Source organism: Neodiprion fabricii, chromosome 1 (assembly GCF_021155785.1).
Source record: "Neodiprion fabricii isolate iyNeoFabr1 chromosome 1, iyNeoFabr1.1, whole genome shotgun sequence".
Classification (NCBI taxonomy): domain Eukaryota; kingdom Metazoa; phylum Arthropoda; class Insecta; order Hymenoptera; family Diprionidae; genus Neodiprion; species Neodiprion fabricii.
In genome coordinates this window covers 13,557,001-13,583,393 of record NC_060239.1, presented here as the reverse complement: position 1 = coordinate 13,583,393, position 26,393 = coordinate 13,557,001, and the positions used below count along the sequence as shown (strand labels likewise).

At 35.5% G+C, this 26,393-nt stretch overlaps 1 protein-coding gene across 1 annotated transcript; it reads left to right on the top strand.

Moving 5' to 3' along the window:
- Nucleotides 1-448: 448 nt before the first annotated feature.
- LOC124175099 (facilitated trehalose transporter Tret1-like) lies at nt 449-25,097 on the top strand. The gene is made up of 5 exons (XM_046555001.1): nt 449-1,118; nt 19,574-20,103; nt 21,024-21,329; nt 21,983-22,170; nt 23,526-25,097. Exons 1-5 carry the CDS (start codon nt 1,037-1,039, stop codon nt 23,827-23,829), a joined length of 1,410 nt encoding a protein of 469 aa, XP_046410957.1. The 5' UTR covers nt 449-1,036; the 3' UTR covers nt 23,830-25,097.
- The last annotated feature ends 1,296 nt before the right edge of the window (nt 25,098-26,393 follow it).

Sequence of the window (26,393 nt, the reverse complement as noted above, 5' to 3'; positions counted from 1 at the left end):
TATTACGACACTGACGCTGTGTAATGAATTCGATAGATATACTTTTTCATTCATACGAAGGTAACATATTATTTGACATTGGCTGCTTTCTCACGATTGAATGAATTTTTATGGGGGCCCCTGGAGCCTAGTCCATGCCGACGACCATGCCCTGCGATGAAGATAAGACTGTTTGGACAGAATTTTGTTTCATTTTAGCTTTAAAGATCTAATATTTCATTCGTAATACTTAGATATTATGCAAGCAATGAGTTCGTGAGCAGCAGTATTGTGTACTTAACGCTGACACGTGGCCGCATGGAAAATCCCAAACACTAAGTGAACCATTTATTTATTTTTTTACTCTTTACCAGTTCGGAAAGCTTTACATACGACATTCAACGTATAATCATTTATCCAGTATACTTCATATCAACTTGTTGTGTTAAACTGGATCGTTATGCGCAGTGGACTATTCGAAGTGCGCTGAAATTATTGTGACAGCTTTCCCTCATACCGATAATGTGAATCTGGTGGAACTCTTCGACAATTGTTTATCAAGAAGTGATTTCGAAATTATTATACCTACTCATTATCCGGAGTACACGAAACCTTATCACCTAAGCCTGGAAGTTATTGTTGATTGAATTTAACTTAGTGAATGGATTCGTCTAATAGAATTCACTTCTCTTCGACCATGTGTAAACAATGACATCAATTTTATTTTTACAACCTCTTCAGCAGCTTTCCTTTCCGCCAGTTGCTAATATTCAATTTTTTTTAAATAACCGAAGATAAGCGTGGCTCGTGATAATAAAGCTAGATAATGTCGTGGTAATATACTCTGGCCACCACCGTATTCTATCCACCACTTCATTCTAATCGTTTAGCACGATCTGACATCTCGAAATCTCAGTACACTTTGACTTTTCAAATTATAAATTCTCGCCCGTTCCACCGATCCCTGTGCGCATCTTGATGTAAAGACACGCAAACTTGGTGACATCTCTATGTTCTTCTGAATAAAACAAGAACAGTGTGAAACAAGTGATAATACATGGAGAGTATCGGAATCGTTAGTGGCAGACCAGTGCCACAAGACACTAAAAAATTATGGCAATACTCCGCAGCGATTTCTGGTAAAATTATTACTTTTTAAACGGTTGAATGTTAAAACTTCATATATTGGTTAAAAATTAGTATATTTGACCAAATGTCATACACGAGTTTTCATGTACATCTTATTTATTAACAAGTGGAAATGTATCGCAAGTTAAACTTCTGATTCCGTAATGGTTTCGACAAAGAGAACCACGAAATACATCAATGCGACGCTTATTTCCTGATGAAGAACTTCAGACGCTAAGCGGGATAGAGGGTTCAAGTTACTATTTGGACTGTGCAAGAAAGTTATTATAAGACTTGATTTGTGGCGAGTTTTTATTAGATTTCTTGACTTCTAATATATACGTACAATTTGTGGTAGCTCTCTTGTCTTTTATCAAAATTTTAAACGTGGGCGTAAAGATCTTTGCGTTGATACCTGAATAAACTCAAGCTTTTCTTGTGGGGGAATAATAAATCGTGTACTGGCAATTGAACGAATGATTGAAAATTCGGAAGTATGAGAAATAGAACTGGTTGATAGGTATTTTTTTTGAACGCGTTGGCTGATAAGAAAAATTTGTCCCCCAAGCAAGATCTTTTGGTAAAGTGCAAGTGTGCTAGAATACACAAGTGTTGCTACGTAGCAAAAATAATAATGTTCGACACATATGCAAACTGTTGCATATTTATTATGAACATTCTATATAGTATTGCCCACATCCGCCGATTCTGGGAAATCATCATCGAGATGAAGCATTATTTATGAAGCATACATTACTTTGAATATATGTGGAACATTCCATGCCAACATACAGAGCTCGTGACCCCGACCAATTTAAACTTTTCTGATTCTTTTTTATGCGATCAATCTTCCTTCGACAAACCGCGAAAAAACTTTTTAAATAATTCTTTTTTATTCGTTATTCAAGGTATCTCAAAAACGCCATTTCCGAAAAAATTCACAAACATTCCTTCATGCGAAACGATGACTTTAAGTGCAGAACAGGAGTGTGATTCTGTCGTTTTCTATTTCTTCAGAGGGATTCAAACATTTTATTTCGCAAATGTCAACGCAAGTTGTACCATTCTTTTATTTCAGATAGGATGATAATAGGAAACCCTACTATAAATAAATATTAATTTATCTTAAGGATACTTATCGCCTATTATTATTCATATTTCGGAAATTCAGAGGTGAAGCGCCGAAACAAAAAAAAAAAAAATGTAACCACTTGCGTTAAAATCGTTGAAATAAAATGATAGAATCCCTCTGAAAAAATAGAAAAAATCGGAATCACACTTCCGTCCTGGGTTTAAAATCATCGTTTCACGTCAAGGAATGTCCGTGAATTTTCTGGAAAAAATAGCCATCTTGACAAAGCTTAAAAAACGAATAAAAAAATAAAGAAATAAATATAAAAACATTTTTTCATAGTTTTTGGAGGATGATTGATCATATAAAAAAGAATCAGAAAAATCTAAATTGGTCGGGGTCACGGGCTTCGTGAGTTTGGCATGGAATGCACCTTATTTAACTTAGCAATGAAAGCCTTTGTGATTGTCACGACATCAGGATCACATAGATTATAATTCTTTGTGCTCATGTAGTAATAAAAAATTTGAGATTAAGTCACACGATTAAATAGAAATGATGGATTCATCCTCGTGTAGTTCGCGTGGGGTCTCTGGAATTACAGCGATCTAATTACTGTTAATTAATGTATTGCCCTCCCACTCAATTGCCGCGATAACTGTCTCTAATCAAGATAATGTGTTATTTACCACTAGATATATGGATTATTTCCATTTAAAACTGTTCGGGGTTATTCATGCTGCTCTCGAGTATCGGTGCATTAAAATTGTAATCCGTAACGATTAAATCTTCGTACCGTTGGAAATGTTTGGTAGCTGTAAAATTGGAAACGAAATGCTACTTTAGTGAACTGAACTGGAAAATACTAAGATTCTCAAAACGCTAAGACGCCCGAGACACGGGCCTCGCGGTATTAATTTACATTATTTTTTATTCTATTTTACTGTCATTCGGAAGATCGTCGCATTGATATTCCCATAAAACATTTCACTTTTTTTCCATTCATTTCTTTTACTGACATCGTCAATTTCTACTAGCGCGCGTTCAATGTACTATGGCACGTAGAGAGATAGGCATATCACTGGCGAACGCGATCACGGTTATAAAATAAAGGTTTCGGCTTGACGTTATGGAGAACCATTGAGTAAATAAAATCGCGATCGATCAACAGCGACGCAGTTGGAAACCGAAATGAAAAAAATGCGTGTAAGGTCCCTAGATATATTATATGTAGGGAAAGTAAAGGTTATAGCTAGAATAAAGATAACAGAGCAGGAAAGAGTTAGAAAATCGTTAATATGAAAGAATCCAAGCCAATTAGGCATAGCAAGAGCAGCACAAGTAACTGCAAAAAAACGCGAGCTATAGAAAATCACGAATCAAAGATGGCTTACCGACGAAAAGGGAAAAGCTGCCGTGTAAATATAAACAAGCGAGTGGAATTTCAAAAACTCTAATTCCTACGCATTAACCAAAAAACCAGAAAACAGTCAGCTAAGGTGACTCACATATCACCAGCTGATTCGCTCTTGTATAATAATAGATTATTTGATTTGTGCCAAGACAAGACCACCATTATCCTTATTTCAATCTTTTCTTTATATTACTTTATTATTATTCTACCTCTGTTTCGTATTATTTTACTTTTTTCAATTCCTCTGACTGTTCCTACGTACAATCAACTTTTTTGTTATTTTTTTTTTTTTTTAAGTGCGGAATTGATTAATTCAACGATCACAGCTAGGATGACAGAGGTTCTCGGCTGATAAACATATTGAAGTGCCAATTGTTTATCATTGCATGCAAAATCCAAAATTCATAAAACTAAAAGTATTATATTAATTATACTCAAACGCCCAGAATTGCGAATACAGTCTTATACTAGCGACCCCAAAGGATTTCAATATATGTACACATCAATCACATATGCACACGCGCATACGCACGGACACTTTGAAGAAGTTGATTACGATCGGCTATCACTCTGTTTTTGAATGCGAGATAGATGCTATTGACCGATCGAGTCACGGGAGTCGATAAACAAATTATCCAATACTCGGTATTGTCATTGCGACTTTACCAGCGATCCTTGGGGATTTTTTTGTAAAAGCAGTTCACTGTGAGCAGCAGAGCCATATCTAGGCGGTGGCGAGATGAGCACCCGACAAGGGCGCAACTACCGCAGGGGAGCAAAATCGGCCATGAAAAATGATTTTTTTTTTTTTTAGATTAGTGCATTTTGTCAAGGACAAAAATTTCACGTTATTGAAATAAATATTATTCCAGATTGTTAAAAGTTACTGTACGTAAGTGGTGTGTAATTACAGTAGAACCTCGATTATCCGAATCAATTGGGACCGAAACTAGTTCGGATAATCAAATCGTGGGTTTTTTGGGACGAGATCATCAACAACACCTTTTTACATAAAAACAGTACATACATATATACATATATTAAAACTGCGCGACGAATCTCCGTAAGCGGACTAACAACGTTTGATGAAACAAAGCGCGTTTCAACACGCTCGATATGCGCCTTTGCATGACTGCGATTCTCGCTAAGATACATTGTTACTCACGGCGGTGGCAGCGAACAACAATGTATCTTTCGCGCCAACGTTCGGATAATTGAGCGTTCGGATGATCGAGGTTCTACCGTATGTCTATTACTCTTACGGTAATACTGTGAACAGTCTAGTTGGCTAGTTACAACGTGACATTACCTTCATCTCCGCCCCTCCCTTGCCGCCTTACAGTTGAAAAAAACACAAAATTTAAGCAAGCATGTCTTAACTTGAACAATATCATAACCCTAACTGATCATAACCCTCCCGCGGCACCTGGACTTCTCCATGTTTCATAGCAAAGCTTTCAAATAGTTTATGTAAATACATGTAATATAAGGTTTTAATCGAATATTTTTTCGCATTTTATTCAATTTATTAAAGTATAAATTTTACGTTTTCGTAGGCCTTCTATGCACGGTATTTTTGTAACTACGATTTTATTGTTGAGAAAATTTATTGTCAGCATAATCGTCTGCAAATAAGGATGTACAGTCAATTTACATTCCACTTCTTTCAGTCGGATACAAACAGTTGTTTTATGTAAATAACGTCTCTTACAAATAGCAGGCTCATATTTTCATGTAAGGAAAATATAGAATTTGACACAAATTCCACCAAAAAATTGGTATTTTAAAGAAGCGGAATTCTCGGATCAAAAAACTTTAAACCTACAACATTGCACTTTAATTTTGTAAAATTGCCGGGGGAGGACCCCCGGATCCCCCGTTTTCGTTGGATGGTATTCCATAACCACCAAACCCCCCGGTGTGGGGGGACGCAAATGTTAAGTCCCGCCAAGGGTGCGGCCATACCTAGATACGGCTCTGGTAAGCAGATATACGTAAATAATGATTGGCAATCACGTTGTTGCAAAAGCGTAGCAATTGGTATTGGCCAATTGGTTTTCGTGATTTGACAATTGAATTATATATATATCCAGCCGCTACGGATAGTCATTGTGACCTTGCCAATGATTCATGCGAGTTCAAATACACGAAATACCCGACACACTGCAGCAGATTGCCCTATTTCTACAACCAATATTACAAATATCCAACGGATTATTTTAAAGACACAGGCACGGAAAAAAAGAAGTTCTACACGGGTATGTTCAATTGGCTTAAGAAAAATATTTGGTTACTCGTATTTATTTTTTAATCCTGTTTTTATTATTATGTGAAAATTAAGTTTTGCTTTTCAAATGTTAATTCCTTTGAATATTATATGAACAAAATACAGGGTGCCCCAGAAGTAAGTACATGAAATGATAGGTGTAATAGAGAGGGTCGAGTTGACTGAATTAACCTAAAGAACAGGTGGTTTCCGAAGTCGTGTTCGCGAAATAAAACCGGCTAAAAAATCTCGCTAAGCGCCGTCATGTAGGCAACCAACTATACAGCAGGCGTCGGTTAACGCAGTGTTGGGTACCGCTAATTACTTAGTGTGATTAATTAGATCGAAATTATTGGTTACATTGTTAATTTATCGACAAAACGATAAGCTTTGAAAAAAAACGATAAAACATAACCAAGGTAACAAAATAATTTCTTATAGTACGGAATATGTACAATTTCACGTGTTCAATGAGATTGTTCAAAGTGTCCGCCACCTTGAAGAAGTCACTCCGTGCAACGTCTTGTCATTGCCTCGGGTATTCTAGCGAGTTTACCATTTATTGACTTCACGCAAAAACTTTGTACCGTTGCCTACGGCTGAATAAAACTGATTCATTAGAGTACGAATAAACGCGCTGTACCAAATCCTTCAAAGCCCTCCACTGCCATTACGATAAGTTTCCGGCCATGAGTGTCTTACCTCAAAATTCTTGCCCAGACAGTCCTTACTCACCCTAGAAGTATGTGCAGGGTTCACATAAATACCCTGTATATTCAAAACATTGAAATCAAAATCAAAATTTCATCTTTTTAATAATACGGTATTTCACCTCTCTTTCCGTAGAGTTCAGTTTGTGGGCGTAAATCTTTTGCTAGTCTTTTGTCACAAGCACGCTATTTCAGTGGTACACAAAACTTTACCCTCATGTGCGCAATTTACTTTAAAAATTTGCTGAAATTTTTTTTTTTCGATCTGAGCTTGCTGATCCTTACGATCCAACATTCAACTTATTTAGAACCTATTTCCGTAACTAAATATAGAAAAAAAATTCTTGCTTACCATAAAATATGGCCGGTTAAAAACATGTAGCCACGGAGAGTACCCGGGTACCCACTTGTAGTATAAAAATGATTTTTTGTAACACCTGCACAGGAAGTTCGACTCCACGGGCTGTGGCGGATTCTCCACAGTTTAGAAACTCATAGGAAATATCACACAACCGTTAGAAAATTGTATTTTCCTCGCAGTTTTCTGAACTGAACAGATGTAACTATCGTCATCGGACATGATGATTCCTGACTACGATCGCGTCCTTCTGTGTTGTAGCAGCACGTCTGCGTCAGGTTGAATTACTATGTTTACAATTTTCCCAAGTCAAACTTTCCGTTACAAGATGTTACAAAAAATAGTATAGCCTTGCTTCGCTCGTCCGACAAACTACGCTCTTGTGAGAATCACGTACTTCGCACGCTTGTATTGTAACTTACTATAATCACATGAAAATAAGTTTCAATATTGAGAAATGTCTTAGTGAGATAACGCACGTTAAAAAAAAGCTATGCTACGCTTTTACTATTGCCACTAACATTTCGAACATCTGCCAACCGCCAATGATCAAAACTGACCACGCTCTGCCTGCGTAGTGTTCGGAACCCGTGCTCCGATTTCCCTTTGCGGCAACTGAACTGTCCTGTAAGACTTGAAAATAGCTGTTATACTTTTTATTTATGTTTATTTAATAAAGTGAATCGATTTTGGATGATTCAGCACTCAAAAAATAATAAAAACCATAGTGATAGGTACCCACGTACTCCGGGTACGTATTAATGTGGTAAAAGATGGGTGCCCACATAAGGGTTGAAAGAGGCTTGATGTTGTGAATCGAGTTTTCCCTTCACGTAGTGAAAATTCAAAACTTCGTATTTAACTCGCGTGATAAAACAAAATCTCACGCTTCTGCGCAATGGCTGAGACCGAAATTTCAAATATAACGATAAGATAATATTAGGTTAAAATCGAAGTAGAATTTATTATTAAATTTCATTTTTGCTAATAAAAAGTAGTAATAATTCCAAATACTACGAAAGTGAAGAATGCGTCATTTCAAATAAGGGAGTAATAATAACAAAATATTTAGGGAAATACCTTTAACCGCTGAGTGAATACCTTTTTTGCCTTCATATTTTAGGTATTAAAGAAATTTATTTTTCACTATTATAAAAATTATAAAATTTTGTGACGGTAAAACAATTGTCGAGTTGTCATTTCATTTGCAATTTAAAAAAAATTAAACTTTTAAAATGAGTGTGAGAGAATCTCTCTACACGTTAGTGCTAAGGGGTCAATTTTCACTCGGATAGGCTTTGGTTGCGAAGATAGCGCTATTCGAATTTCTTGGATTTTCGTGCGGAGCGAAACTCATTTTCGATCATCGATGCTGAGTAAGGAGCGATCGCGGCTCATGCGGTAAGATGCCAGACTCGTAACTTAGAGGGTCACGATTCCCGTCCTCGGACTATTTTTTGAAACTCTCTCTATTTCGTCTTTTTCTGTCTTTCGGGGAAAAAATAGTAAAGAATGAAACATACATTTTTTTAGAGTGACTATAGTTGTAATTTAAACTGTTTTCTATGTGGCGCACTGAATTTCAAACATAAAATATTTTCAGACTTCCCGAAGCTTGAGTTCAATAACTAAAACTGTCTCTACCCTCGCATGTCCCTCCAACAAATTTTTTGATCCCAGTGGCAATATCTGGTAACCTATCCAACAATTAGTAATAAAAAATGAATTTTCTTATATATGTTAATTTTTCGTGAAACGAACAATTTCTGTAAAATCCAAGAAAGGGACAATTTTATGCTGTGTTGTGTGTTTCAATTTAATTATAACTAAATAATGTTTTGTATTAAATTCCTTTCTGGTAAATTCAGAGATTATCATATAATTCGTGACCGACCGAAATTTCAGTTTCGGCCAGTTTCGGCCAAAAAATCTAGTTTCGGTCTTAGTTTCGGTTTCGGCCAAAATATAGCCGAAACTTTCGACTCCGCCGAAACTCGAGTGTTCGTGAATTTTCGTGCGTCGTTCGGTAAACTTCGCAGCTAACTCGTGCTTGCTCGCCAGCGGGGCCCCGGCTCAGTTTGCCACTGTCCATTTAATCGTGAGTTGAGGTTATGTTTTGCAATTGAGTGATTTGGTAAGTATTTATTTTGTTTTTATTAGTACTTCGTTTTATTTTCATTAAATTATCTAAACTTATTGTTATCGAACATTATTTTGTTGAGTTTTATTTCTAAACGACAAATGAAAGTGGTTATATGGGATTTCGTTTTACTTGGATTCGCATGTTGATTTAATTAACATATGTAACTGTTGGTGAATCACGTGCTATATCCTTATTTTAACAATGTTTCCCAAACAAACGATTATGTAAATGCTATGGTTAATTTATTATATTGTGTGATCTTTATTTACTTAATAATTTTGTTTGGCTATGAGGGAATAGGAGAATATAGCTCACGAGAATTATCTAGTCAATCATCTCGACTCATTCTTTTCCTTTTACTGCGCGTTTTTTTTTTATATATTTAAAATTAAATTTGTATTTGTTTACTCCAATAAACTTTCCCTAATTAAGATTGAATGCTTTGTGCCTATCGGTACAATTATTATTATTAATAATGTTATTTTATTTTATATGTGACCTGTGTGATATTATTTATTAATCTAATAATAATTATTACTTCATTTATTTCAGGTAAAAAACATTTTAAAAATGTCACGAAAAGAAAAAAACCCGATTTGGCAGTTTTTTGAGAAAAGCATTAGCGATTCATCTAAAGCTATTTGCAAACTTTGTAACAGGTCATATTCATTAGGAAGCCATGAACCTAAAAATCAAACATTGCACGGAATAAAGCTACATTTATCAAAAGTTCATGACGAGGAGGACAGACAAGTGTTAAAAAGACAGTCAGAAATTGTTGAATTGAAAAAAGAAACTAAACTAAGGCGAACCGGTACAAAAATCACAGAATTATTGAGTACGGATCAACCAAATCTTGTGCAGTCGACGATCCCAAGTCTTACCACTAAATCTAAACGTTTACAATGGCCCGATGATCATGAAATTTCAAAAAGGATTGATAAAGCAATAATGGATCTTATAATTGTGGATATGCTGCCCTATGCATTGGTGGAAGGCGAAGCATTTCGTAGATTGAATTTTGTCGATCCTCTTGCAGTTCACAAGTATCGAATGAAATCCGAAAAATATTTTATAACGACACTAATGCCGAAAACATATGCAATAATCAAATCTAAAGTAATGACTTTAATAGCAAACAGCGAGTGGGTGAGTGCCACCACCGATATCTGGACCAATGCAAGTAAAACATGTTCACTTCTCAGCTTTACAGCTCATTTTATCATAAACCATCAACGTCTTAAACTTGTTTTGGGTGCGTGCGTGCTAGAACAAGATCATACTGGTCAATATATTGAGCAAAAATTTACAGAGATGGTGAATGAATGGAGTTGAAACGGCAAGATTTTTCTGGTCCTACGTGATAATGCAGCAAACATGATTTGCGCGATGCGTAATAAATATGAATCGATAGGTTGTGTCGCACACACGCTGCAATTGGTGATAAAGCAAGCACTATTTTCAGACGAAGAAACCAAAGACTTGTTAAAAAAAAAATGCGAAAAATCGTAGGCCATTTCCATCGCAGTGAGCCAGCAACCAGAAAACTGATAGAATGTCAAAAACAATGCGGTCTACCAGAACACGCTTTGGTGCAAGATGTTGAAGTGAGATGGAATAGCACTTACTTGATGTTACAGAAGCTTTTGGAGCAAAAAAATGCAGTTAACTTGTACAGTGTTGAGCATGGTGAGATTGAGCCTCTTCTCTCTAACGAATGGGAAGTTATAAAGAATATCAGAGCCGTATTGAAATTTTTTTATGAAGCCATACTTGATTTATCGTTTGACGATGCATGCATATCAATAGTGATACCTTTAATATCACTATTAAACCGCAAATTACAAGCTCGATGCTCAAACGACGGTGATACGATGACAAATATGAAAAACTCATTGTATGAGTCTTTGAATATGAAATTCTCTTTTTTTAAAAAAAATACTTCGTTGATGGTTGCTACAATGCTGGATCCAAGATTCAAATCCAAATATCTCAATTCATATGAAGTGGATATGGCAATAACAGAAATAATATCTTTTCTAACGGAGAGTAATAACGACGACTTACGACAGTCCCACGGTGGAGAGAATCCTTCAGTTTCAACTTCAACATCAACTGAATTAATCTCGCAAGCCTCTAACATACAACATGAAATGAAGAGTCTTTGGGATGTCCACGATGATATGCCTGATCCGATGGAAGCGAGTGGATCTGAAGATGAATAGACTCAAAAAACGATTTTGAAAGAAAGAATTCAATCCTATTTGTCGGAGCCATTGTTGCAACGCAATGCTGACATATATGGTTATTGGAACAGCACTCCATATCCTAGTCTGAGAAAAGCAGTTTTGAAGTTCCTTTCCGCACCGCCCACTAGCGTTCCAAGTGAGCACCTGCTTAGTGCCGCTGGTCAAATATACTCAGATCGTCGGAATAATCTGCTGGATGAGAACGTGGAAAAACATCTTTTCTCAGCGTACAATATAAGATTCTTTAATTACGAATACTAAAATAATTTGCTAAAATACTAATTTGGGATTGGTAATAATATTTCGGTTATTTTTTTATCTGATTTTATAGCTATTTTTTGTTTGTTAAGTTATAAGTTATAACTTACGCGTAGTAAGTAGGTACACAATTGTTGTACAAATTATTGTTATCTATCTTTGTCGAGACTAAAACTGAGAATTTGAGGATTAGATTATTTATCTAAATTGTCCTAGACTGAATATTGTGATAACTAGGTAATACCAAAATAAATATTAGGTTTGTCTTAAAAATATTGTAAGCGCAATAATAAAAATGAATCCAATTGAGAGACCATCAAATCATTAAATCCTGTTACCAACGCAACGTTATATTCGTAAAGGCAATTTTTATCCTGTGTGCTGTACGTACTACCATTAACAAATGATACTCATAGTTATAATTTGCTATTCCGCATCAAAAGCATTTGAAACGAGTATAGTTAGACTTTGCACTGTTGCACATTTATTTAATTTTACAAAGTGAGAATTGACTAGAGAGTTGGTAGAGTTGAAGATGTTAAAGAAGTTTTTTAAAATGTGATACCTACGTGATTTGTAGCTACCTACAACAAGAAGAGTACCGATAACTGTAATCGAAGGTAGTATAGCAACAAGATAACCCAAGAATTTCCTTGCGCATATTTATAATCTAGCATACAGTTGACTTTGTCACAAACCATAATCATTCTTATCACATGAAAATATTTCTTTGGAATATTCAGTGTTATAAGTGCGCGTCATATATTTTTATTATTGTTGAGTGAAAAGCATGACATTGTTCATCTTTGAGAAAAAGTACCAATAATCGCTATTACCGCCGATATGTCGAACACGTGTTTTTGTTTGCAGAATTATGCGACAAATCTGAGAAACATCAAAAACCTACAATCTGAATATTACTCAGACCTCGACTCACATTGATGCAATTTAAAACTTTGAAAAATCTCGAATGACTGAACTTCCAGGCGTTTCGATGTGCAAATATACAATTTTGGGAACGGGTGAAGCGAGGCAAAAAACTGTAGACCAAACTTTGCAAATAAATTAAAATTATTCAATTTAGTTAACAGCAAGTCGATCGTGCTACTCAACTCGCCGTCATCACTTGGAGTTTCAATATGAACTTTATTCAATATGAACATATCTTCCGCAGGAGACAAGTATTTTGTATGTGCAGTGCTTTTTATCAAAATTCCAGCTGAATATTGATCATTATTATTTCATTCTTTTAAATATTCAGTTCCATCTGGCAGCTTCATTCGATCCCTTCAGTCGGACTTTCAACATTTAACTATAAACATCTACCCAATTGGTCAATGAATAATTTTCATTGAAGTTTATTCATGACAATTTATAAATTTCACCTCCTCAATACTACGACACTCGGTGAATTTCAACTTTAGTCCTGAACGACGGAATTGCAAGTCATATCATTATTACTGTACGGAGGAACTTCTTGTAACAATAATTCCAATACTGACTGGTAATTTGTGGACACTTGGTATATTTTGACAATATTTTGTGGTGAAAATAGGAAAAAATGATTGTTTTGTCATGAATAACATCTTAAAAATATGACCGTTTCCTATAATTCTGACCAGAAAATATGTATCGTCAAAGTTTACGAGGTGTCCACAAATTACCAGTTAGCATAGAGATAATATAGTTCACTTCCGTTAAGAAATAAAATTCAAAAATTACCCATAATCCGACACACAAAATTCAGGAATTAAAATTATTACACAATTGTATCTTCTGGGTCATATTATTATTAGAGGTTACCGGAAAAGTGCTGAAGTTCCAGGTAAAAAAGTATCGACATATTCTCAAACTCGAAATTCCTAATAATCAACACGAGCACTGCCACCAGTGTATAATAACGCGGACAGATATTGGCAATTACCATCTGAGCCACTTGGTGATAAATTTCTGAACAATTTTGTATTTGGGGATCAGCGGACATAGTCGTAGTATAAGTAAAAGTTGAGCAAAGTAACCTTGATCATCTTTAAATTCATTTTTTATTTCTTTTATGATAATGATTGCCTGAGGTTAGTCGGGGTTTGTTACAGCATATTGTACTCGAACATTAGTAACAATCGAGTGTTGCCTTATTTCCAAAAACTATTTACAAGTAGCATTTTTGTGTAGAATGGTCTGGGTTTTGCGATGTAAATAAACTGTACTTTTATAAGTTCACGGAAATCTAACGTAAGTTGAGGAATTATTTTTATACGTCAGCTGCATCTTCGTTCGTAAATGTATTAGGTATGAGCGTGACTGAAGATAGTCAATGGTATGAGTTATGTATTAAGCATACGTACACAAATTACGTAAGGTACAACATATACCAGGAACAACTATATATCGTCATCCTTTGGTTAACTTCTTCGACTATTTCTCCAGTCGTTTGGATCAAGAAAAGGTTTCTAACCCTGTTATCAGTAAGCCTGGTGTATGTTTATCGTGCATCTATTTAGATAACATTATTTTTGTCGATGTAATGGAGTTAGAATGACATAACTGAATTTGGCTCGAATGAATTTGCATAGTTGAAAAGTATACGGTCTCCTGACGGGGTTATATGAAAATTTCATTCTGTTCCCATTCGTCATTCGGCCCTGATCGGGTGGCTGAACCCGTTACAATACGGCTAAATAAGACAGTTGGAAAATAGATATTACAAGTTTCATCTGATTAATTGTAAGCGTTCAGTGGCATAAATTGATGAATATTCATCTTAACACATTGTTATATTCATCATTTTGAAATTCATCTCTTTACATAGTTACGAACATAAAGAAATTCATCAAGTCAGCGGACAAAGAAAACAAGTTTTTTGTAACGTTCCGGCGAATAATTCATCGCCCTCGTCAGAATCTTTATATTGTAATACATACCGTGAGATTACGTGATGCGAAACGTAAGAACCCCTAATTATAGGCAATTAATGGTACACATACACTCGGATCAGAGCTTCAAGTTTCATATTATTCAATTGAAAAACGAAACTCAAAGCTCCTGAAAGTGGCCTTGTAACCCCAGTTGTCTATAATTAGGGCTTCTTATGGTGAGCATCCATGGTAACGCCAATTTCTGTTACCCTCAGATGATGACTTACCGTTCACACTTTGGCGGGATTCTCTAATCACTCTAAACTCAACAAACAATAACAAAAGCACATCTGTTGGGCTCCACACGCTTCAGCGTCAATTCCTGAATAAACACGCGAAATGAGATTAATAATTACAGAACCCGTTTACAGCCAGACCGCGTGTGTGTGTGTGTTTTTTTTTAATTACGCGTCTCGCTAAGACCTATAAGAATCTTGAAGAACATTTTGAATAATTTAAATATTTACGGCGTAACTTCTATTTGTTTATAAGCTAAAATTTTATATCCTCGAAAAACATGGTTTTTTTTTAAACCTATTCTTTTCAGTTAAATCCTGAATGTACATGCTGAAAAGAATCACCCTGAGTTTTTGGCACCTTCTCGGCCTTGTGGAACAAGTTCTATATCGACACGCCGGATTTATGAAAATCGGTCATTATTGCTAAACTATATAACATGGCTGGATAAAACTTACCGATATCTCTTCAGGACAGTTTCTTTTAGGTGGTGGATGAGTTTCAGAACAATACTTTATAAATAAACCGCGTAAATACAATAATGAATTTTTTGAAAAATTGTTGTTTAACAGTGATTTACCGCCAAACTAATAATTCTACTTGATTTTTGCATAGGACTTATTTTGTAGATTTCATTACGGTGCACATTTTTCGATAACTCTCATTCCAAAGATAATAACATCAAAATAGTGACATGTGTTTTTTTAAATATTTTTTTCGGCCAAAAGTCGTCATTTCGCGATCCCACAAATTTCACACTATATTCTTTGAGGTCGAAAATACCTACAAAAAAATTGGCGATTTGGCACGACTGTTGAATAGAACTCATGTAAGTTCCGAATGGACTAAAAGTAACCTTACCAATCCCGAGTGAACCCAAGCAAGCCTCAAAATTCCTGAACCCGTTATTGCGTGTATACACGAATTTATGACCGAACGCAATCCGCAACATGTCATACCCAATGACAACGCGACGATTTCGGACTTCGGGATCTTCCATTAGATATCTCGCGTCTCTTATATAGACTATGTTTCCATCAGCAAGTCAGAATTGGGATAGGTTCAAAATTGAACCATGAAATGTGAAGTTTGAAAAGATTACCGTAATTTCTTTTCGAATCTTATCTCTCACAAACGACATATCAGATTCTATCGACGTCGATGACTTCATATGAGACTTCTCCGCTGCAAAAGCTCGGAGGTGTACTTTTGCATAATTAGTTTAATAAAATATAGTTTTATAAATCATAAATCTATATGACGGAAATAAAAATAATGGCATTTATGTTAAGGGGTTAGGTGGGTTTCAAAATTTCAAAAAATCGAATTTTTTTTTTTTTGCTTATCTTATAATTGAATATGTTGAGAATATTCCTTTAAAATTTTAAAACGATCCGAGTCATATTCTAAGAGATATAGCCTTTGGATGTTTCACCCATCAGGCTATAACCGAGCGTGACGCAGGTATATGGAGGCAGATATATCGAGGCAGTTGCTTAGCTATTGTTCGTTTATTTTTCTGATGCGAATACTAGGCTTAGGACTTGCCGGATGTAAAAAATTCTGTGGTTTGATGGATATAAGTTCCTCATTCTTGAATGCATCAACGTACAATTTTTATGTTGATAAAATACATGAGTACGTCATAACTGTTGCCGAATCAATTTTGTTGTCTGCTGCAAATCAAGAAAAAAATTAACCTGTGATGAAAATAATGTTGAAGATACGACAGATGTTACCGTGTCAGGTGATGGCACGTGGAAAAAACGTGGGTTTGCATCATTATACGGTGTAAGTACGATTATTTACATGTTATTTGAATGTAAATCTTCAATCGCGTTTTTCTCGAAACTACATTTTTGAAATCGGTAGTCACGATTTCTCGAAAACTTATGAACCGATCTCTTTCAAATTCTGCACACTTCTTCAAAATAACATTATCTCGTACTTGAACGAAGGAATTTTTTTTTTTTCTATTCCAAGTAATTTTTCAAGGCCATGAAGGGTGCAAATTTTACTCAAAATAAGGGTTTTTTGTTTTCAACGCCGCCAAAAATGTAATTTTTGTTTTTTTTTTTTTTCCTTCGTCCAAGTACGAGTTTTAAACATCTACTAACAGAAAATTTTTGGTTTTTGCATTTCAGACGAATCTGTCATGAGTTATCCTGACTACGCCGAGAGAACTTTTTTTTGAGGGGTCATAGCAGACGACGTGTCCACGCCTTAATTTTCAATATTTTTCAATGAAAATTTCACAAACTACTTATAAAATATGTATCTTTTATGTGTTAAATTGATGGAATTAAATATTCTGTTGATTAAGTAAAAAAAAATTCATAAAAATGTACCTATTTTGAGCTTTTGAAACCCACCTAACCCCTTAAGCTGGTGCGATATAGTGATCGTTAGAAGTATGGAATTTAAAATATACACCACATGGCTAACTGCCTCTTGCCTCCTTTTCTTCCATTATTATTAACGAGAAAACGTGTTTATGGTGTTGAATTTTGACTAGAGATCAGAATAACTGCTTTGTGGAAAATTCAAAAGAATGATTTACAATTAAAGTCGCAAGTTATATTAGATGGAATGAAGATAGGTTTTTTGGGTTTGGTTAGGTCATTTTGTGTTGTTTTTGAGATTGCTTCAGTTAATTTGGTATCAGTTCAGTTATTCTGGGTTTAGGTAAGCTGTTTTGCATTGGTTTATTTGGTTCAACTTGCGGGTCGTTCTTGACATATAATTTTATGATTTGTAACACATAATTTAAAATTCAGGCGGTGGGGGGGGGGGGGGGGGGGGGCAATCTCCAATTGTCTCAGGGCGCATGTCTCAAGCCGACACTGGTTGCATTCATCTGTACTAAAGCACTGAATGTGATTAACCAAATAATGCTGACAAACGTCAGCGCAGCTTTATTGACGTAAACAGCTATAGACATTCATATGTGGGTAAACCTAGTAGTTGTGGGAATACTTGGCAGGAAAAATTCATATTTCAAAAATTTATCCATGGCAATAGCTGGCAGGACAAATTCATATTGCCCTGAGGTAAAATACAAATAAGGTTACAGCGCACCGCGGACCGCAAAAGTCGCGACGCACCGGGACGTTCCGACCTACCCCACTGAAATCATCGTAACTCACTGTCAATTAACTTTCGAATCTTTCATGAAATCTTCATCGCAAATGAAAGATAAGACTCTAAGCGATAAGAAAACAAAATAAACCGTCAATTGATTTTTTTTCAATTTCAACGTTATGCATACTCCTTAAAGAATAAAGACTATCTGAAAATTTGGAAACAAAATATTAAAAAGGGAGGAACAGCTTTTAAGAAATGAGAAATAATTGACAGGTGGACTTACGATCGATTTTTTTAACCGAGTAAAAATATGAGGCCTGCTACTACAAAAACCTTACAACAATGGTGATAAGCAGCAGTACTACATATATACGATAGTTTCCCTTAAAAAAAAGACATCGGATTTGACAGCGAAAGGTTACCAAATATGTTGAACAAACAGAAATGCAATTACGGGAGGCTCTGATGGAATCTTTAAAACATTTTCAGCGGCAAGTGTCGAATATGCGCATGGACATCGACATGGTGGACATACTAAGACTAGTCACCCTCTTTTCCAATGCAGGAGCGTACCTATCGTAATTAAATGAAAGATGAATAAAATATTGAAACGTAAATGTCGTAATATATGTAACTAATTAAAATATGTAGCAATGTATATTTTAATACATACCGTAAAAAATTCTGAAAAATGGCTTGATTTTTAAACTTACAATTTAAAAGTAAAAACTAAATCCTTAGCTGATTGTCAGTACATATAGGTAGGGTTCCAATAGTAGTAGAAAATGTATCCGCTGTTGAACAAAATGTACTTCGTGTACAGTCTTCTGATTCGCTTAATAGGCTTACGTACCTGCAATTCGTAATGATTAATCCTCATTTGCAAATATTTGGAAATGATTATTCTCACCAACTGCGACCTACGCTGAGAGTCTTTGATTCGTTTTGCAAGCACATGTTGTATTTTCAAAACTGAACTGGTATCTTTTGTTGGCCTGCCTTTATCAACTGCTTATAAGCATCCTTTCCTGGCGAACAATGGCAATTTCATTAATAAAATATTGAAACCTACTGTTCAGCAAAACTCTAACCTAATACCGTTAATTTTAATACCTTACAAGCTTAGGGCATCTTAGAAGGTATTTTTAACAAATCCAGAACGCCAGTGCCTTGATCTACGAGCGTGAGTGTTCGGGGTAAAATTTTCGCTTGTAAACTACTAGAAATATCTCATAGATTACTGATTTTATAATTATTGCTTAATAACGTAGATGTAGAGTATAATTTATGAAAATAAAACTTGTACTACCTTTTTTGGACAGTTTCATTTATCTGTAATATATGCAGCAGAGTGGTCCTTATTTAGGGGTCAGAAAAATTTTCAGTGGGACGCGCCCCTGATCTGTTCCAAATTATTAAAAAAAACAAACGGTTCAAAGTTTTAAGTCTCTACGTCAACTGGAGCACGTTCCTCTAGGCCCCGAAAATTTTAAATGTTTTTATAACCAGTGATTTCATGTTGTATGACTTTGGTATAAATTAAGGGACCGATGTGAAACTTTACAGAGTTGTTGCTTATAATTAATAAGAACGAACCCTGATAATTTCAACATTTTATAATAATTGGTCTTTCATATATAAGCCTGATAAAAGTGACGACATTAAGCTTACACATAAAAAGAAATATATTATAAACCTTGATAAAATGCATAATATTGTACTTACATTGCCTCGATGTAACTTATTCACCCTAATTCTAGCTTGTTTGCTGGCTTTGGCTACTGGCAGTGTGTTGGCCTGGACTTCGCCAGCTTTACCGCAACTGAAGGACCCGAACGGTTGGCTTTTCGTGAACACCGAACAAGGATCCTGGATTGGTTCCATATTGTCAATTGGTGCTATAATAGGGGCTGTGCCAGCGGGTACCCTAGCTGATAAAATCGGCCGTAAAAAAACGATTTTGGCAACAGCGGTCCCTTACCTACTATCATGGATAACCATCATATTTGCAAGGAGCGTGGCGCTTTTATGCCTGGCCAGAACTTTGGCTGGGATTAGTGTGGGATTAACTTGTGTTGTAGTCCCCATATACATTGCCGAATTTGCAGAGCCCTCGATAAGAGGAGTGCTGGGTTCTATCTTTCAACTCTTCCTATCCGCGGGTATCCTATTCGGATTTATTTTTGGCACATTTTTAAATTACACCTGGTTTGCCGTTATATGCGCCCAAATCGAGGTTGTTTTTCTCGCTACCTATATTTGGATGCCTGAGTCTCCACAATGGTTAATGGTAGGTACTGCACAGTGATGCCTGGCCGTCATATTTTATTTTTCACATTCTCAACTGCAGCTTCTAAGTCATGGCTATAGAGTTTTTATTTATTTATGTCATTCAAAGAAGAAATTCGATCTGATGTTCGGGAAATATGATTTTCTTTCTCTCGACAAATCAATCTCTTGTATAATGCCTCAACACATACGACATCGATAGATTGTTTGGAAATCAATGAGCATCATGTCTAGTATCAACACACAAGAAGGAAATCGATCTGTCGATCTCTTAAGAGCTTTAACGTTACCGGCGATTTTTTGAGCATTGTTTGACATGCCCGACCGCTTTGTATAAAACTGACCCCGCTGAGCGTGCGCTCAGTTTTCGTCCGATAAGAGTTCAACTCACTTCACAGACGTGAAGCATAAAGTATCTTACAGTTTCAGTTATTGGTTTGTACCAGTTGTACTTTATTTGAGAGCACCTTACTCGTGCAACCACATCTCAATACAGCCCCGTTCACATTTCACGTCAAATTAAGTGATAAAATCTCTGTTGCTTTCTCTTTTAAATGAAACTTTTTGCTTTGTAAAATTTTCATTATTGTAGCTCTTGTGTTTTATATTTCATTTAATAATAAATTGAGTCTCATTTGCGGAATAGTTCACCACGTCTGGTTGAGACTTCCCACTCGAACTGTATGGATTTTTATTTTTTTAACGTATCGTTACCAAACTCATAACTGACAAATTTGTGGATTATCTTTGAAAGACGGTAATATAAACGGCAGTGATATTAACATGCATCATTAAATTACCTGCGCTGACCCCAAAAGATAATTTCCAATGTGTCGACTCGCATTGTATAGTGACACACTTTGCTTCCGATGTACCTACCTTATACTGTCAAATATAAATTTATACTACTTTTGGCTCAAGGGTCAAGGAAGAAAATCAGAAGCTTTGAGAGCGTTGAGCGTGTTCAGGGGGCCGAAGTATGATGTGAACGAAGAGTTGGCTAGTATACAAAAAAGTGTGGAAGAGGCAGCTTTGCGAAAGTCTTCAGTGCTGGATCTCGTCAAGACACGTGGAGCTCGCACTGCCCTTTTTGCCGGTCTGGGAATGCTAGCCTACCAACAATTGACGGGAATTAACGCTGTCATTTTTTATACTGAAGAAATCTTTGCAGCAGCTGGAAGTTCTCTCGATGCTGACGTAGCTTCTATTATTGTCGCTTTTGTACAGGTTCGATATATATTTATAAACATTAATCTTCTCACAAAATCAAGTAAATAATTTTAGTTCAATATACAGAGAGATTAAGTATAAAATAAACATATACCAGCCTGCAGCCTGGTGACCTAAATGGCAAACCGCTAGAAACCAATGTACTGTTATTTGGGTTACATACTCGCAGTCGGGTAACTGTCCTAATTTCACGCAATTTCCTATACTGACAAAATATAACTGCAGACAGTCAGTATTTTTAAGAAAGCTAAAGGGCACCGAAGGCACGGCAGCAATAGAAGAACCCTGCATTTGTTAATTCCTTTACCTAATTGAAAGGTCAATGGCGTCGGTTATGGCAGGAAATTACTGTAGCAGAACGTCAAAAACCATTTATTTGGCTGTCTTTGATAATCTGTAGTCAATGTTGATCGGTATACCTTCAACAGCATCCAGCTATACCTTCACTGTTTTACTTCAAATTACACTTAAATGATAGAGAGAAAATGGAAAAATAATTATCTTACGATACTAGATGTATGAAGAGACATTCCACTGTGCGTAATATCTGAAGAACTGCTAGCTGTATTAGTATAATATTGGAATTCATAAGACATGCGTACCCTTGATAAGTATTCTTTGTTTTGTTTTCACGGTGGAACTTTTTTCAGACTTTCATGGCGTGTGTGGCGGCTGTTATAGTCGACAGAGTTGGAAGACGAGTCTTGTTGATAGTGTCGTCATCTACCTTGGCACTGTGCTTGTTCTTGCTTGGTCTCTATTTCAAGCTAGATCTGAATGGTATAGGATGGCTGCCACTTGTGTCGTTGACTACTTTCATGATCGCATTTTCACTAGGGTTAGTAATGCCTGATACATGAAAAATACAGTTATTCCATACAGGCAGCTGATTTCTTAATTACGTATCGATTTGATAAATGCTTTATCGTTAATGTTAAGCTATTTAAATGTATAGAAGTTTGTTTTTTATTGATTTCTAAAAACTATCAGCTGCTAATCCAGAAATGTATATTGTACGTAGATGTTATTAGTCTAGTGTGAAGAGGAAATTATTCGTAATATTTAAAATGATGAGTCATCACTATAACTATATAAGAAGTATTACACGCCAACTTGCCAAAGATTTTCCCTCGCCGTCATTGATTTGGTTTATAATTTTGTATACGATTTTCCCAAGTCTAAATAGTACTCTTGAATTATTTCAGATTTTTTGCTTCAACCGTTATATTTTTTTTTTTAATTTTCAATGTCAGAACAGAGACGTCTTCGAAGTTTTCGACAAAATTCTCAAAAATTCTTCGATCAATGATGAGTATTTCAGGCTATGTTTAGAAGTAGAAACCATATGTTTCATATTTATTTGAATATTTCAGTAAACAAAGATTACTAAATTTAGTTAAGTTGACATTTTATTGGTAATCATTCATTTTTGTACGTGTATAATCATCCGGTTGATTCAGAAAAATAGATAAAATTCAGTAAAGAAATGAAATATGTACAAAAATGTTATTCTATTTTGATCTTTAAAAATTTATAAATAAACAACGGTTGAAGAGAAAAATTCCAAATTGTTTAGGAGTGCTATTTAGAAATAGGCCAATTGTATAAAAAATTATGAACGAAATGAAAAACAGTGACGGAAAATCATTTGGCGAGTTGGCATGGAATACCTCATAAGTTGCCTACCAAGAGTCCCAAATCGATATGGTTGCTTTATAGAGATAATCTGGTAGTCAAATTTAGACTAATTCTTCGTATGTAGTCGTATGATAAACAGAATTAGAAGTTCGTCACTATTGAGTTTCCGACTACCAACGTTGATGTAATAATGCTAGTCCCGTACTATATTATGGGAACATTTTGGAATTAGAAAGTTTTTCCCATACTTGACAGTATAATTCATTGCAACTTTCTACGTAATACTAAGGATTTTCTCGAATAAAAATTAAAAGATGAAAGAATAAAAATTACAAAGACATACATTGCATTCTAATAAACTACAAATGAATTATTTGATGTGAACTTCAACAGAGGACCGAATACGACTGGCTAATTAGTAACACTAGACGTAGAATAAGAGTGCAACTACAGTATGTGTCTAGTAAATAATTCCCGCCCGATTACGTAAAAGTAAACACACTTTGCATTATGTTATTCTAAGTGATACGTAACTTATAACATTTTTATTCACAGTTATGGTCCTATTCCATGGATGATGATGGGGGAATTATTTCCTCCGGAAAAGAAAGGCACCGCGTCTGTTCTAGCGGTGATGGTAAATTGGAGTACTTCGTTTCTTGTGACAAAATTTTTCTCACCCTTGAAAGCCACCTTTGGTGAAGGTATAACCTTTTGGATATTCACCGTACTTATGGTATCGGCCACTATTTTCGGATACTTTATCGTTCCCGAAACAAGAGGAAAGAGCTTGCAACAGATACAGGATGAACTCAACGGTAAAAACAATGGTCAAACGAGAAACAGTGAAGTTGCTTGAGATATTCACAGAAAACTTCGGAGTAAAATAAATGTGTTCATTAGATTGTTACAATTGTTTTTAAACTTGTTACTCGCGTCGTACGAGAAAAGAAAAGTTATGAAATTCATCCGATCAATTAATAATTAATTCGGCAATAAGAGATGGTTTGTATTCAGTGGTTTGGTGTCAATCGACTCTCGTTGTTGCTGATGTCTATTATGTGGTTCAAGTCTCCGATAGAGTGGAATTAATATGAGTTGTTTTGTCCTCCGTTTCAAGCTCGGATTTTCAGTAATAATCTGAACTTTGTTTTCTGATTTAGAATTCTGCATAACTAAGTAACACTAGAAATCTTTGATTTTAATTCTAACGTTCCATAACCTTCTACGATGTTGAACAAAATTTAGTGATATTAAATCTACAATTTCGATGTTAAGGATATCTCTGAGTTTGTGGAAAAATTTATTTTTAGATTGTAAGAATATTAGTGTACATCGCTAAAGAGAGTAACACTTTGAAAAAAAATGTCAACGGGCGATTATGTGATAATGGAATATTTTATCGATTCGGTTTTATTACCACAGATTACTAGTATTTTACAGTTCAATCTTTTGTAGTTTGAGGTTCATGCGATTCCATCTTACGTAGCTCGCGCCCATAGAAGAAATAATGGTTGTCGTAGAGTCTGGATCACACCGTTCATCAAAAATTTCTCCAATATGTATGGAATTTTATGAAGTAATGTAGTTTGAGCACAAACTCATAGTATCTAGAAATATGGTCTGGGTTTTATGTGTTTGAGTGCAAATTACATGTTTTTATTGTGCATTTTCCCCAAAATTTGTTCGGAAAATAGGAACAATATGTTGAAAAATGTAAATGTTTGCATATTTTTAGTTCATACCAAAATAACATGGTTGTAGGTTATTCACACTAAGTTTTAGAAGGTTTCGGTAACGGTGTAACCCTTACCCTATGACAACCACTTCTTTATCTTCCGACTCTAGCTACGTAAGATGGAATTGCATGAATCTCATATTTTCAGCTATTGTGCTGCAGAATACTAGTAATCTGTAATGCTAAAATATAGTCGATCGGATATTCCATTACGATATCACCGCCGTTTAGGAATTATTTTTATAAGGCGCGTATACCTCCTACGGATTAAACATTTTCAATACACGTTTAAAAAGAACCATACTTTCATAGTGCAGTTCATCATATCATTTCATCAATTGTTGATAGTATAATTTTTTACTTTGTATGCAATGTGTATTATAAATAAATATGTGAATAAATGATATTAACGTGATTTGAAAAAGTAATCTACTATGTAACAGACCATGTATAATCAACCGACTCAGCAGCACCACGCACCAAGTATTTTGGCAAGAAAATACGCAAGCTGCCAGTCATTTTTACCGCGCGGCCGCGGCGGGAATGAGGGGTCATTGATAGTTCTTACACTCGATTTTTGGCATTCCAATCATATTTCAACTGGTAATAAATCAATTTTAAATTAAAAGACTTAAGCATTGTATTTCGAGCTAAATTTTTGTCATTATAGCCAAGCCACTATCCGACCAATGGTATCCAATAATTAGCACATATTGTGAACCCAAGACTGGCTAGTCGTTTCTGTCCACAACACGTCAAGAAAGCGGAAATAGTGGCTATCTTTAGGGTTAGCAGAAAGTATCTTGTCAACAACCATAGGTTTGTATCAATCATATTAAACTTTACAAAAACTTATGAAAACATGTTACACTATAGAACTCTAAGCTTTATAGACAAAAATAAAATAATTGCTAAATACCAACTCCATCTGAGCAGGAGAAATGGAACAGAAAATGCTATCGCGACTGTGAATAAATATACCCTGTAACGTGGCATTTTCAATGCCCGTTACAAACGGCTCCCTGAACCTTAGATGGAACCCAAAATTAGCATTTTCGCGAATTTACGGTACATTACGAAAAAGACGCCAAGACAGGAGTCATGCATCCGAAATTCCGTGAGGGGACAGAACCGTATATACGCGAAGTCGAATAAGATTTATTTCAGACTTTTTGCTTTTCGAGTTTCGACGGCATCAAGCAAGGAGTCGGTGACGATTTCGAAGGAATTGCAGAGTAGCGGAGTAACGCCACTTTCGAGACATGTCCAGGAGAATAAAATTAAGTTCTATTCTGGAATAACGTAGGTTAGCCGATTTTTTTATAGGTTCATTAGAGACGGACGAACATATTTTCACCCATGCCCCAAAAAGTTAGGTCCGGGTTTGTCCGTAACGATTGTTTGAACTTTTGAGACCCCACATTTTGTTAAATAACGTCTTTGTTATGGGTCATACACGAAAACTGTTTAAACAAAAGTTGTTCGTCTCATAATTCTCGATAAAACAAGCTGTCGTGAGATCAATTTCCTCTATTTGTTTAGTTGCGAAATGCAAAATGCCGTGGAAAAAAAAAAATACATTTCTGGTTATAAATTGATGAATAAACAACGTGTGGCTTGTATTATATTATACGTAGGGTAATGGTAGGAAAAATGAAAGTGATTTAAACGTCAATTATATTTAA